At 38.1% G+C, this 13,931-nt stretch overlaps 1 protein-coding gene across 1 annotated transcript in view; it reads left to right on the forward strand.

Annotated features, from left to right (window-relative positions):
- DCDC2 (doublecortin domain containing 2) overlaps window positions 1–13,931 on the forward strand; it is a 70,144-nt gene that overhangs the window by 30,668 nt on the left and 25,545 nt on the right. The window contains exon 9 of the mRNA XM_035893500.1: window positions 1,613–1,814. Coding sequence (XP_035749393.1) covers window positions 1,613–1,814 — 202 coding nt within the window. The remainder of the gene's footprint in view (window positions 1–1,612; window positions 1,815–13,931) is intronic.

A 13,931-nucleotide genomic window follows, 5' to 3' on the forward strand; every position in this document is an offset into this window, starting at 1 on the left:
TTAACAGCCTGTACAGAAAATTATTTGATATTTACTTTTATTCCATTGGGATTGTAACATACGCTGGTAACAAGTATCGAAACTTAAAGAGGCAGGAATATGTACTACTGCTCTTAAATATCTAATGAAACACTTGAACTGGTATAAATCATGCAATTGTTTGCTTCAATTTGATACTTACACTTTTTTACTATTATTGCTTAGGAGTAACAGTCTCAAGTTTGAAGGGGAAGAGGCTGAACTATTGCAGTGCCTTCATTTCTCTTTATAGAGAAAGGATAAGTGGTAGATTTGATTGTATTGGTAGATAAATGGTAGATTAGATGGTAAAAACTAGATAGTATTTAAGTATGATATTTTAAACAGAACTGTTTTCTATCAATAATGTGAAAATTAGAAAAATCACATAGAAATACAATAATGTATGCAGGATTTTTTAAAGAGATTCAGGATTTTGCTCAGGACTTATTTTTCTGAAATATTTTGATTTTATATAGTATTACCTTTTAACTTTAACAGTGAGGTGAAATGAATTGTCCATGACCATTGCAGATTGAAAGGCCTTTCTGGTGGGCAAGTTCTAAAATGGCATGAATTGTTCATGCAGCTACACTAAGTGAAACAATTAAGTAGAATGTATTTGTCTTCTGTGATTCAGCTAAGTCTGTGAGAAGATGAACAGTTCCAGATACTGATAAAGTTTTCTGCCCTATTTTGTTTTGTTGTAATGTGGAGTGTTTTGACAGAACTGGATTAGGAAGGAACTACATGTACTGTTAGACTGGCAAAAGTAAGAGGTTGACAGCCTCTAATGAGGGATAACGATGAGGATGTTCATTTGGTAAAGTCTTTATGCAGCCTAGAACGATACAAACAGGACCCTAAAGGGCTGCTATGTACAGCTCAGGTTTTTACAATGTTGGCTGTGAACGCATCCAGACTGAAGAAAAATCTGTATAAATAATAAAATGTCTGGCCAGTACACCCAGGATCATACATACATCAAAGCTGTAAAAATAAGGGCTGGGTTCCTGGTTCTGTTTCTAGATACGCCACAGAGCCAGCAGAGGAACTGGCTGATGTCCTTGAGGGTGACTCAGAGGTGATGTGTTGGTAGACTCCTTTCTTAGTGTCCATTTGGCAGTGCATGTTACTGCCATATGAAGACTGTCATCCTTTTCCAGCTGCTTTTGACACTTAGAGTCTAACCATGTCTCATTTACAGAGGCAGTGAATTATTCACAAGTTATATGTTACATCTTGTGACTTCCAACACATAGGCATAGATGAGATATAGTTGTATATCATATGCATGCATGTATAGATTCACCTAGCCATTCTTTTAATGAAATGAAGCATTATTTCATTATAAAATGTCTTATTTTCCTCTGGAAATTGTTGAGGAGCATTTAATAAGTTGGATCATATAGTAAGTGGATGAGATATTTTTCTGGGTAGTTTAAGATTTTGCTTAACTGTGCTGATTGTAAATTAATATGCTTCTTTAACACCTGATACTGATCCTTAGTATTAAAAGGTTGAAATAATATTGAAATTAAAAAAATAAACTTGGTCATTTTCACCAGTGATAATTATGTATGCTTATTTTCAGGGAAATGATCGGCAATCTAAATCTACTGTTGGATCCAGTGACCTGGGAGAAAACAGTTCCTCACCTCAACCTCCCAAAGGGAAGGACAAAAAAAGCCGGCATCCAGAGGACTCTGTGTCCAGACGACACTTTTCTAACAACTCTACAAAAGTAAAACAGACAGTAGGAGTAACAGCTTCCACAGGAGTCCTTCAAGATAATGGTCAGTACTGAGATAAACACTATTGTAGCATAGTGGCTTTCGATCTTCACTTAAAACAGTGAAACAGTGGAATAATATGCTTGTATAGTTCTTGACTTGTCCATTTACTCTGGCTAACTGAATTTACTAAAGTTCTTCTGCTTAGGAAATGCACCTATACATAACTGCTACGTTCCTGGAGACTCTATATGATATTTAGTATACCTTGCAGGTTAAGCTAATATGGTCCTAACTTTATGCTTTTGATAAAATCATAATAGCAAACATATTTTGACCATTTTCCCACTGTTCTGCCCTGCAAAAAAGTGAAGACAATGAGCTGGTCTGCTCAAAGGACACCTCTCTCTCCCTGAGGATCTGGTTAGCTGCCTGGTTCTGTATAACAAAATGACTAGACCCTGGGGGAATAACACAAACATGAACTCCAGTTAGCCAGTAGCTGCTGAGACTAATCATACAGTAGAGCTGCTGGAGGCACTTTCAGAATTTCTCCCCCACTGTGCTGTGGCAGCAATTCAGACATTTAGTCATAAACATCCCCTTTGAGAAACTGCTTTTCTTATCTTATGGTGTGATATTCTCCCCCTCCCCCCTGCTTTTTTTAATGGCTAGAAGACTGTCCCTTTGCTACAGATACTGCTGACATGCTGGGATGGCAATTTTTCCTCATTAGTAATAGTTCCAGAAGTCATTAATACAGGCCAATTAATATCCATCAGGAGAAAGAAATTACACTTTTCATAGCATTTGGCGTTTCTTCTCACTGCTGTTTGTGTTAATAATTAAGTGTGCAATAAAAAATTGTGGTCTAAAACTTCAGTATACGTCATCCAACGGCACAGTTTTGTACATCTGTTTGTCTAGAATAATGAGTTGTAAATGTACTTTGAGTCAGGAGCAGGTTTGTGAATTTTGGTTTTAAAAGATCAATGAAATACAATCTTTTGTAACATAATTGTCTTTTCAAGAGTAAGCTTGTTGAATTTCAGGTTCATTTTAGTCTTGATTCAAATACCATTCTATGCTTCTGCTGGTAAGTGGACATAATTTAGGCAACTTTTTTTTGGACAAGTTTTTTTTCTTACTGTAGAAGGGCGATTATATTACAATGACAATGACTGGAAACATGTGTCCTATATAACTCATGAAATTACTGTACATATTCTTCTTGAAATCATCATGGTGTATCCCTACTTTTTACAGATTGAGTGGTGCATACTAAAAACTTATGAGGGAGAGACTACCAGAGCTGACCTCTCAGTGGGGGCTTTACATGCTTGGTTTACCATTTTTAAAGGCTCAGAATCATTATGAAAGACACAAAGAATCCAGGGAAAGGCTTTTTCATTTAGGCAGTTGTCTACCCTGGATACCTTAAATTGTTGATGTGTTTTGCTTTTTTTTTTTTTTTTTTTTTTTTTTTTTTTTTTTTTTTTTTTTTTGAAACAGATCCATTGACTTCTGTTGGGAAATGCCAGTACAGAATTCTTTATACAGAGCTCAAAATCCACATGTTCTGATCTAGTCTCCTCTTCAGAGTTCTGAACTGCTCTGAATCTCTTACTTACGGCAGATGTCAGTCAGACCTTCTACATTAAGAACAGCCAAGCCACATAACTTTTTCTGATAGTATAGAGGCATTATGGTGATTTTCTATATGCTATTTTTTCTGGCCTGAGGATTTTTGTAAATAAAGTTTCTATAGACGTTTCCTGGAAGCAAATGGACCCCTCTTGCTGAGGTGAGAGAAATTTGTTCTTTGCATTTGTCAGCCTTGCATTAAGTTATCGGAGGTTTCTGATGGCTCTTTCATTTCCCAGTGGAGGGAAGAGTACTAGAAGCAGCAATAGTTTCTCCATCCTTTCAGCAGGCAGTGACTGAGAGACAAACCATACTTTGGTAGATAGCAGACAAATATGGGGAGATATTTACATCTCTGTATTTAGCGCTATTGCTGCTCCAACCGCTGACAGAAACTGTTGGAAATCCACTAACTTTATCGAAGAAGTGACTGCTTCCTTCTCACTTCAGCTTTTCCCTGCTTTGTGAGTCTTGCTAGGAGAAGCTATTCAAGGCAGCCAATTCTCTGGTTTGAGCTAAAGTGTATGTTGGGAGAAGCTCTCTGTTCTTTCTGTGCTCCTCTATTTATCCTCCATGTATGAAGACCTGCTCACAAAAGTGGGACCATGTGGTTTGAGATGTGTGCTGTTCTGCAAGTCTAAATAGACCTAGCTGGTTGTGCAAGCAGTTGCTGAAGGAAACGAAGTCTCTATGTTGAATGCAGATGACAGTATGGGATGAGAAATCCACAGCGGTGTAATGGGTTTCTGTTGGGATGCAAACCCTGCTCTCAATGGATCTCTGTTGATGAGGAGATGTATACTAAGCCAGTGAGAACTGTTTTCTTTTGCCAAGCACAAAAAGCAAAGCATCTTATGCTCCTGTAAGTCTTTAGGCCAACCACAGTGACAACTGCAGACTTGTGAACATCTACAGAATTACCTTTCCCCAGTTAAATTCCCTGATATTCGTTCAGCCAGATCAAGTGGAAAATATTTCAGGAAGCAGTTGCCTTAAGCTTCTCATCACAAGGCTACTATTCAAAGGAATTTTCAGCCCTGCTCGTGTTTTAGCAAGAGGTGCATCTTTATTATTACATTATTCTGTTTCTGCTTAAAAGCATTTCTTTGCCAAGTGATTCAAACTAAATTTAATGATGTTGTTATTTATTTATTTATTTTCTCATTCCCTTTCTGGTTCCATTTTTCTTTCTGGTATTTTGCAGTAAGTATGACAAATTCTTTTCTGTTATCAAGAGGAAAAGTAGGATGTCCCATTTCTCGCATTTGCTTCACAAGCCATCAATAATACTAGCTAATATCCTATATTCACCATTTCACATGAGAAACCATGTGCAGTTGTTCTGAGTCTGTTCACTCTTGGTGGAACACTTTTTTGCTATGGCATTTTGTTTAAATAAGTGGTTTATCATTGAGGGGAAAACATGTGAAGGGTGCATGGAGCGCTGGAGAGAGATTCCACTTGTCCCTTTTCTTTCCCTTTAGTCATTTTGGCTGAAAACTTCTAAGGGAGTGCTCCAGGTCCTTGAAAATCCATGGAGGGTTTTTTTGTTTGTTTGGTATTTTTCCCTCTCCAGAAGAGGTACAGCTGTGCTTGCTGCAATAGTTTTTGTCATAGTAGCCAAGCAATAAATCTGAACCACATTCTGAAATAGGTGTGTCTCATCATAAGACCGAGTAATTCAGCCTCTGTACCCAGTTTCTTTTCTGAATTGTCTGAGGTCTAACAGACTGGTAGAGGTACCTGACCTTTTGACAAGAGCTGATGCTGTTGGCAAAACATCTGACATTTCTTTTGACCCACTGAAGCAAGTGGCATGTGTCACCATTTAAAGAGAAACATAAATGTCCTTCTGGAAGTGGATGGCATTTCAGGTGCAGTGTTGGAGAAGAGGCCGAGCCAGGACTAAGGAAGAGTGCTGATAGCTGCTTCTGCTTCTACTACAGGAAGCAGGCAAGGCATTCATATCAAGTGATAGGTTTTTTCATAATTGCCCTGTAAACCCAGCCAAACTGAAGACTCTATACTGAGTGCAGTTTCTTTCTGGTTTGTTCTGAAGCATGGTGAATTGGGTAACTTACCCATATAGTGGCAAAATCTGAAAATTCACCATGTTTCATCCAGTGGTAACTGTATACAAGAACTTTTTAATGTGCTGTTGTTGTGAATATAGCACAAAAATATAGGAAACTATTTCATAGTGAAATCATTCATGAGCCAGAAAAAAAAATTATGTATTTCATCATTAACATCAAGCACTAAAATGCATCTATAAGATTGTTAGTGGTACCTAACACCACTCAATTACTTTGAAATTGAGTGCTGCAATGTACTTAGTATACACATTTCCCTAGGATACAATAATGCCTTTCAGAGAGATAGGAAATGTCTAGATTTATAGCTACAATTGTTTAAATTTACCCTTATACATGAGAATCTCTGGAGACAGCATTTCTTTCCTAATTTTTTTTTTCAGAATTATTAGTGTGATGGTACTTTTACAGCTTGAACTATTCTTGAACAATATACTAATAGTAGGTTGTGTGTTACTCAGATAATAACTTTTCTAGGTTTTATGCATGGAGACAGGTATTTTATTTTATTTTTTTCTATCAAATCCAAGGAATGTAAGAGGAGTTAACTCATCATGCCATGTCTGGTCTATCACTTTATGCTCCTTTTCATTGTTCTTTCCCATGCAAATGAACAGCAGGCGTCTCCCTGGAGAGTTAAAGCACTAGGAAATAAACACCTCCACATGGGATGTGAAGGATTCTTAAATTGCTCTCGCACTTTTTTGCCTGTGTTTGTCTGCCTATGAGAGACTATGGTACTTGCAGGCAGAATTTGGGGAAAGAGAACAAGTCTTGAGAAATCAGAGCAAAGGCCTTTTCGTTCAGGTCTGACCCCGTGTGGGAGCTCCACCGTAGTCAGAACATACATAGCTTGTAGTGAAGTAGTTCAAAGAAAACGTACTATCCTGACCCCAAAGGGTCATCTATGCAGTTGTTGTCTCCCAAGTGTTTTTTCCGGTTGCACCTCAAGATGGAGTGACCTGAAGCACAGGCCAGGCAGGCTGTATGAGCTGGGAGCTGTTAGTGTGGAGTGCTGCAGCTTCAGTATCCTCCTGCCCAGCCAACCCTCTGTGTCAAAAAGACTGCCCTTGACATAAACCCAGTTGGACCATAAAAATATAAGGTTGCAGAGGTCAACGTTACCCCATATTTCTGTCCTTTATTATTTGAAGGGACTGAACTGCTGTGTGATTTGTGATGATGTTAAACTTACTGCCAAGGCATATTCTTTTGTGACTTGATAGCCTGTTTTGCTGTCAAGTTTGTTTCTTTATTTCTCATTAACTGAATATTTTTCACCTGTGGGACTATCTATTGAGTTAAATATAGCACAGGAGCTTGATTAAGTATTTCCACCCAATTACCTATCTGCGGGTGGGAAGTGGAAGTTCTTATCTGGTTGATGTACATTTTAGAATAGAGGTAGGTGGCAGAGTAGTCCCCTTGAAAAGCTTTCCCCTGGAGAGCCTCATCAGTCAAATCAGCTTTATGAGCCCACTGACTACAACTCTGTCAGTGGGGGATCTGAGTAACAAGTAGATACATTGAAGTAAGCAAAGCCTGAAATATTCTGCCCTCATCAGCATTGGCATTGTTTTTACGGCGCATCATAGGAGAGTCACCTGCTCAGTTCTGACCTGTGCAGCCCTTTCTCTATCAGAAAAAAAGCTCACAGTGGGGAAGTTGCACTACCATGTTTCCTTGCTAACCAAAGAAATGAACCAGTTTGCCTCTTTCAAGCAGACCAGATTGTGGCTGACTTCTCTGCCTGTTTCTTTTGACATACGAAGGTGACCTTTAGCATACCAATGAAGCAGGAAAGAAAAGAATGTTAGAAATATGCAAACACTGAAAATATTTTCATACCCGGATGACCTAACTTGTCTCTACCCTACAGCTTGTTGTTCATGGCTCAGTAGGCTGCTTGGGTTTAACCTGCCTGCCCTCTCTTGTTCCCATGGAGTACATCTGAATGTACTTAACCTCCTTGAAATAAGAACATAAAGTGTGAGAATCATTTGCAGTGTTCTTTGGAAAACGTGTTCTAGTACCTCATCTGAGGTACCAGATTCACCAGGCTGGTGCTATTTCCAACTTTCTGCATGTCAAGCAACAGTGTTGTCATTGTTCTTGTCTAAGTGTTTCCAAACATAGCTGCTACTGAAGTTGGATTTCAGCCCACTGTTATAAACTTCATTTCTGCACTTTGCAGAAATCAGTATCCTGCGTGGGCAGGTCTTCAAGCAAAACTGTAAGCTAAGCCCACTTCTTGTACCTGTGTCCTGCAGTGGTCATGGTCCTGCTGCAGGAAAAGCTTTCTCACCCAAGCCAGATGTGTCTTTGACAACCTTCGATCTGATTAACCCCATGGAGAGCTCCTAGTAGAGAAGATGGTCTGCAGGAGAAGTTCCCAACTCCATTTCTACTTGTCTTTTTTTATCCCTAAGGGACATCTTGTAGGGAGTCACTGCTGTCCACTGTGCTTTCCATACTATTGAGGTGGTGCATCTGGGAGAGGCTTACTTCTTGCTAATGACTTAACCAGTTGACCTTCAGCAGCTTTCTAGTTTATACTGTAGGGTGCTGTGACAATTTCATACCTGTGATATTGCCAATTACTCATCTGTGAAGCTGAAGTTGTTAATAGTGTATGTACACATTTTTTTTAATCTGTCTTTTTTGAAGAAAATTCATAGTGAATAATCTCTTCTGGAGCCTTACAGATTCTCTTGTCATTGTAGGTTTCATTAAGACCGAGGGGGTAATAGGTAGAGAGCATCTAACTTCTTTCTCAGGAAATAAACCTATTTCTGGGGAAATAATTTTTTTTTTCTCATGGCTAGAATTATTTGAATGTATCAATATGGCAAAGATAAATAATAATAACGTGCTGAATAAAAGGGTGCTCAGTGGGGTTGCAAGATTTACTGATGAAGAATTCATTGTATATTGATTGTTTCTAAAAAAGTTGAAGTTTCTATGCAGAAAGCCAAGTAATCTTCTAGATGATGCAATATCAGGTTAATCGTGGTAAAGCGAAAGCAATGCAGAATGGTAGCTAAACGGTGAACTGAAATGCTTTACAGGGTGCTACTTTAGTGATAAAAGTTTAGAAAAACCTTGATGAAGCCAGTTGTGTGAAAATATCTTCTGACACTACAGTAGAGGTCATTTAAAAGTCAGTAAGATATTGTGATATGTAGAGATAAAAAATCATGAATATCACATGGTATATAAAATCAATGGTTTGAGCTCATCTGTGATTTTTCGAAATCTCATCTCAGAAAGGAGCATTGTAGATTTAGGAAAACCTTAGGGAAAGGAAAAAAATGGTTAGGAATCTGAAAAAATACACATGAAACAAAAGAGCCTGGGATTTTTTATTGCATCAAAAAGGAAGTCTCTTTGTCTAAAAAATCTATGTTGGGTAAGAGTAGTAGTACCCAGCATTATGATAGATATTCCTAACAAACTGTGGATGTGATGTAAAAATTCACATACCAAGTTCTAAACCAGTTGCTAATTAGAAGGAGTATTTCAAATCATAGCATAGATTACCCATCATCTGGCTACTGTTGGGTTTTTGTTTTCATTTTGTTCCTTTTTTTTTTTCTTTTTTTTTTTTTCTTTTTTTTTCCCCCCCTAAAGCATCCTGTGCTGGCATTGTCAGATGTAGGGTATTGGTGTGGATGAACCACAGATCTGATCTGGTACAACAGTTTCTACAGCACTGCATTCTGTTTCTCAGAAAACTAGACCTTTCTTTTAAATAGTTGTCAGTGGAGGCTTAAAACTGGTGAGAAACACGTAGTGGTCAGAACATTCATTTTTATTTTTGCACGAACAGTGTGGCAGTTTGCACATGGCACAGACGGGAATGAATTGACTTTTCTTCCTTTCCCCTCCATCCTTCTAGCTGTCTGAAATGAGGCTTTTAGTGTACAGTAACTTTCTCTTTCCATACGAATGTGGCAGTAGTCTGTTTTCCCACAGGTTGCTTTAATGTCCTTTCAGATCTCTGATGTTGTTTTATCCTAACAATACTTTTTCTTTTTTTTTCCCCCCCTAAAGCATCCTGTGCTGGCATTGTCAGATGTAGGGTATTGGTGTGGATGAACCACAGATCTGATCTGGTACAACAGTTTCTACAGCACTGCATTCTGTTTCTCAGAAAACTAGACCTTTCTTTTAAATAGTTGTCAGTGGAGGCTTAAAACTGGTGAGAAACACGTAGTGGTCAGAACATTCATTTTTATTTTTGCACGAACAGTGTGGCAGTTTGCACATGGCACAGACGGGAATGAATTGACTTTTCTTCCTTTCCCCTCCATCCTTCTAGCTGTCTGAAATGAGGCTTTTAGTGTACAGTAACTTTCTCTTTCCATACGAATGTGGCAGTAGTCTGTTTTCCCACAGGTTGCTTTAATGTCCTTTCAGATCTCTGATGTTGTTTTATCCTAACAATACCTGGTAAGTGTTCTTAGGAAGGGTAAAATCATCGGAAATTAATTTAAGGAATCCTGGCAATAAATTAGAACAACTGACATTAAGTGTACCATGCATTTAGTAATGAAGAGTACTGGTAAATCAATAGGCTTTTAAGGCAGAGTAGAGATGTGAAGTAGAAAATACTCTTTTTTTTTTTTTTTTTTTTTTCTTATCCTCTTGATTTGTTTCAGGTCAATTATTCAAACAGTGTTAGTCTCTATAATTTTTGCTGCCAGAGTCTAAATATTCTGCTGTCTGAATATATTAATGAATATAAGTTTTATAAATTTTGGTTAATCTGGGCACAGATGTGAATATATTTACTTCTATCATAAGACACATAGCCCTCTAAATTTCCAAACAAGTTGAGTCAATTTCTTCTGCAAGTGTATCTAAAGAGGTGGAAGATGCTGTGATGTGAGTCAGTGCATCAAGATCTCCATTCCTCTGTTTGTGTCACTTTATTTTGCTTGTGTTTTGAATTAATCTCCGAGTCCCACAGCGTGGCTTTCTTCTGTTAACTCAGGGCTCAGATAAAGGTTTTGTAATCATCATCAAGTCTGAATTTTGAGATCTCAGTGGTGAAGGTTGCTCCATATGAAAGGTTCTTGCAAGAAGAGGGGTAGGATTCTGCAGGAGATGACATGGAGTCTGAAGTCAAGATGAACCACTATCAAAATAACCAAATTTCAGATTGTGCTAAAGCGTGCATTTATTTTTTTTCACCAAGTTGCACTAACATGCATGCTTAATTTTTTTAAGCATATAGTCTAGATTTCATTTCTCTTACTGAGACTCTGGCACCTGCTTGCTTAAAAGTAAAAGAGTGTGTTCATGAAGAGACCCAATCTGTCAGTCACCTACTCACTTAACTGTGTCTTTGTTAGACTCAGTCATGTGCTTAAATTTAAGCATGGACATGTGAATTTGGAAGCTCAAGGCTTTACACATATTTACTCTTTGAAGAAGGAGCTATTATCCTAAACCTAAAATACATAAATCACCACACAAACCACTGGGAAAACATAGGAATTTGTTCAGTGCTATTATTTAATATTTAATGGTGGTTTTCACACACATGATGTTCTCAGTGTCATCATTAAACAATGTGGATAAAACAGCTCATATTTCATTTGGCACAATTTATAGTCTCTGTTGCAGGAATAGAGCTAAAAGCTAATGATAAAACCTCAAAGAGGTATATCATTCCTAACTATATGAATTACTAGTGGCTGATGTATCTGTCTTTCACAGAGACATATTCTGAAAGAAAAAATTATTCGGTGTATATATGATCACATGAGTAGATCTGCATTATTATATTAAGTGAAAGAATCTATTAATGTAAGTGATATTGATAAAACAGATATTAAAAATAATATTTAACCCAAGCTTTATAAAGGCCCCCAATCTCTACAGTGGTCAAGTGTAAACATGTGCCCAATGCACCTTTGTGTTTTACTCTCTTCTTCATTTACCAAGTAACAATGTTGTTAAGGATGCTTCTGTCCATCATAAACTGCACATTTTAAAAGATAAAATGTATGCACAGCTCAGATGAAAACAGCTGCAGAAATATATGAATATCATGTCCTTTTAATAAGGTGGTGTGAGTGTTCCATTGTTCAGTAGGGTGCTTATTGCATTTATTTTTTCTTTTGATGGAAATACTTTTAAAGGACTTATGGTTAAAGCACTGGCATTTAAATAGTTCCTAGCTAACTTCTGAAGACTCTCAAGCTGAATCAGACTTAATGAAGAGGCTCAGATTAGTCCAGAGCCAGGATCCTGCTTTTTGTGGAAAGAGGAAAAACATACAATGTGCATTAGTACTTAGCAGTATTTGTAGCATACTTTACAATTAAACTGAGGAATGCAGCCAAGCTGCTATAGGTCAATTTACTCCTTAATGGCACTGTCAGTATTTTCTGAGTGCAGCAAAATTGTCAGGTGACCCCAAGTTTGTGACAGATGCATTTCATGCCTGCAGTTTACTCCTATTCCTGATACTGTTGTGAAAGAAGGCTTTATATGTCTGTGAAACTTGGTGTTTGTTTTAATTTGTCCTGTGGCATCCATGATAGATGTGTTGTGCTTACCCTAACAACTCTTCTATCGCTTATCAGTCTGACCTCCCTGCACACTCTCTACCTGCTTTGCTTTGCTTCCTTCCTCTTCCCTTCCTATCCCTCCGCACCTTTGTCTGTTCTTCCCTCTGCTCTTCACACTACTTTCTTTTCTAGTTATTCTCTGATGGTCTTCCTTGGGTCCACATAGAACTTTATTAATTTTATCTGACTTTGTCTGTTTTCTTTCCATGTCATTTGTTGATCTTTCTTCAAGTAATCCTTTCTGTCTGGCACTGATTCACCAGGATCTGGAAGTTTGGGTTCAACCCCCATTTCTGTCTTAGCCTTCCTGTTTGACTTTGGGCAATAGCTTGGATACACTCTGCAGCCAGCAAGGCACCTACATGGAGAGAAATGTGTGTAACAGGAGGCAGTTCAGCCCTCCTAAGCTGTTCCCATCACCTCTCTGAAACTTCCTCCATGTGGCTAAAGGGTATGTCAGAGAGCAGCTGTGGGAATGCTTGGTTTGCCAAGGCTCTTGTGGAGTTGTTGCATAAGGTCAGAGGTGGTGAATGGGAAGACAAAAGCTCTCCTCGTTTCCCTCTCCACCTGGTTATCACAAGCCTTTTCCTTTAATCAGCTTGGGAGCAGAGAGGATGTGCTATTCTCATCTGACTGTTTTTCTCCTCCTTTTGTACTCAGCCATGTGTAGCTTTGGAGCAGGTGGTGATGTGTGCTGTGGTTTTGAAGAGTAAACTTGTCGAGAGGCTGCATCAGCTGTATAACAGGCACCTCTAAAGTAACTTCAGAGCTTGAAAATTTTTCTTTAGCCTTTATTCCAGTCATAATTCAATGCTTGGTAGCCTTCTTTTGGAGTGATTTATAGCTCTAAGTCATTATGTGAGTGTGAAATGTAACTTTTTTCTGACTAATATAAAGTTATTATTTTGAACATATCCATTAAATATATGTCCTGATGCTCTTTAAAAAGTTTTTGTATGTAGTTTTGGTGGTTAATTTATGGCCTATGACTTTTAAAGCAAAAATATTTTTCTGTGCAATTGCAGTATACTTTGTATTAAAATAATGGAAGTGTGACAAGAACTCAACAGAGCAAAAAATATTGGTTTTTGCATTTTAAGTATTCATTACAAGTTAACACGAATGCTGTGCTACAACTGTGGAACAAGAATCTTTAATTCAGTTAAAAGAAAAGAAAACCAACAGGCAAACCAGCCCTGGACAAATTTTGTTTAAAAACTAAAGAGCTGTTGTTTAATTTTAACAAAAAGTCTTTGTTGAAGTTAATGTTTAAAATAGTAAACCTCTGGGTTTCAGAATACAAATAAGTGACCATGGCTTACACTGGCACTCAGACATGCTTTGTGCATATTTGTACTTATCCTGTGCTTAATGCTTTATTTACGTGCATGGTGAGGTCCCATTGCGCTCCCCTTTGGGTGTGAAAGGAGCTTATACTGTTGGGACAGTACGTTGGGATCCAGAGGGCAGATGAAGGGCACATGCCCTTTTCTAAGGGTACTGGTTTTCTTCACTTATTGTTTTCAGTACTTCTTTGTATACCAAAGACCTGCGTTAACATCCCGTCCAACTTGAAAGGGCAGAATATAGGCTGTTGCTTTGTGTATTAGTGCAAGTGCCTACCCTTCTCCTAATGTGTATACATTTAGTGCTCTGAAATGTCTCTCCATCAATACAATCATACAATCACTTTGGTTGGAAAAGACCTTTGAGATCATAGAGTCCAACCTTTAACCTAACCCTGACATCCCACCACTAAACCATGTCCCTAAGCACCTCATCTACCTTTCTTTTAAATACCTCCAGTGATGAGGACTCTACTGCCTCCCTGGGCAGCCCATTCCAGAGCCTGACAACCCTTT

Source organism: Egretta garzetta, unplaced genomic scaffold (assembly GCF_000687185.1).
Source record: "Egretta garzetta isolate BGI_Z169 unplaced genomic scaffold, ASM68718v1 scaffold14, whole genome shotgun sequence".
NCBI classification, from domain to species: domain Eukaryota; kingdom Metazoa; phylum Chordata; class Aves; order Pelecaniformes; family Ardeidae; genus Egretta; species Egretta garzetta.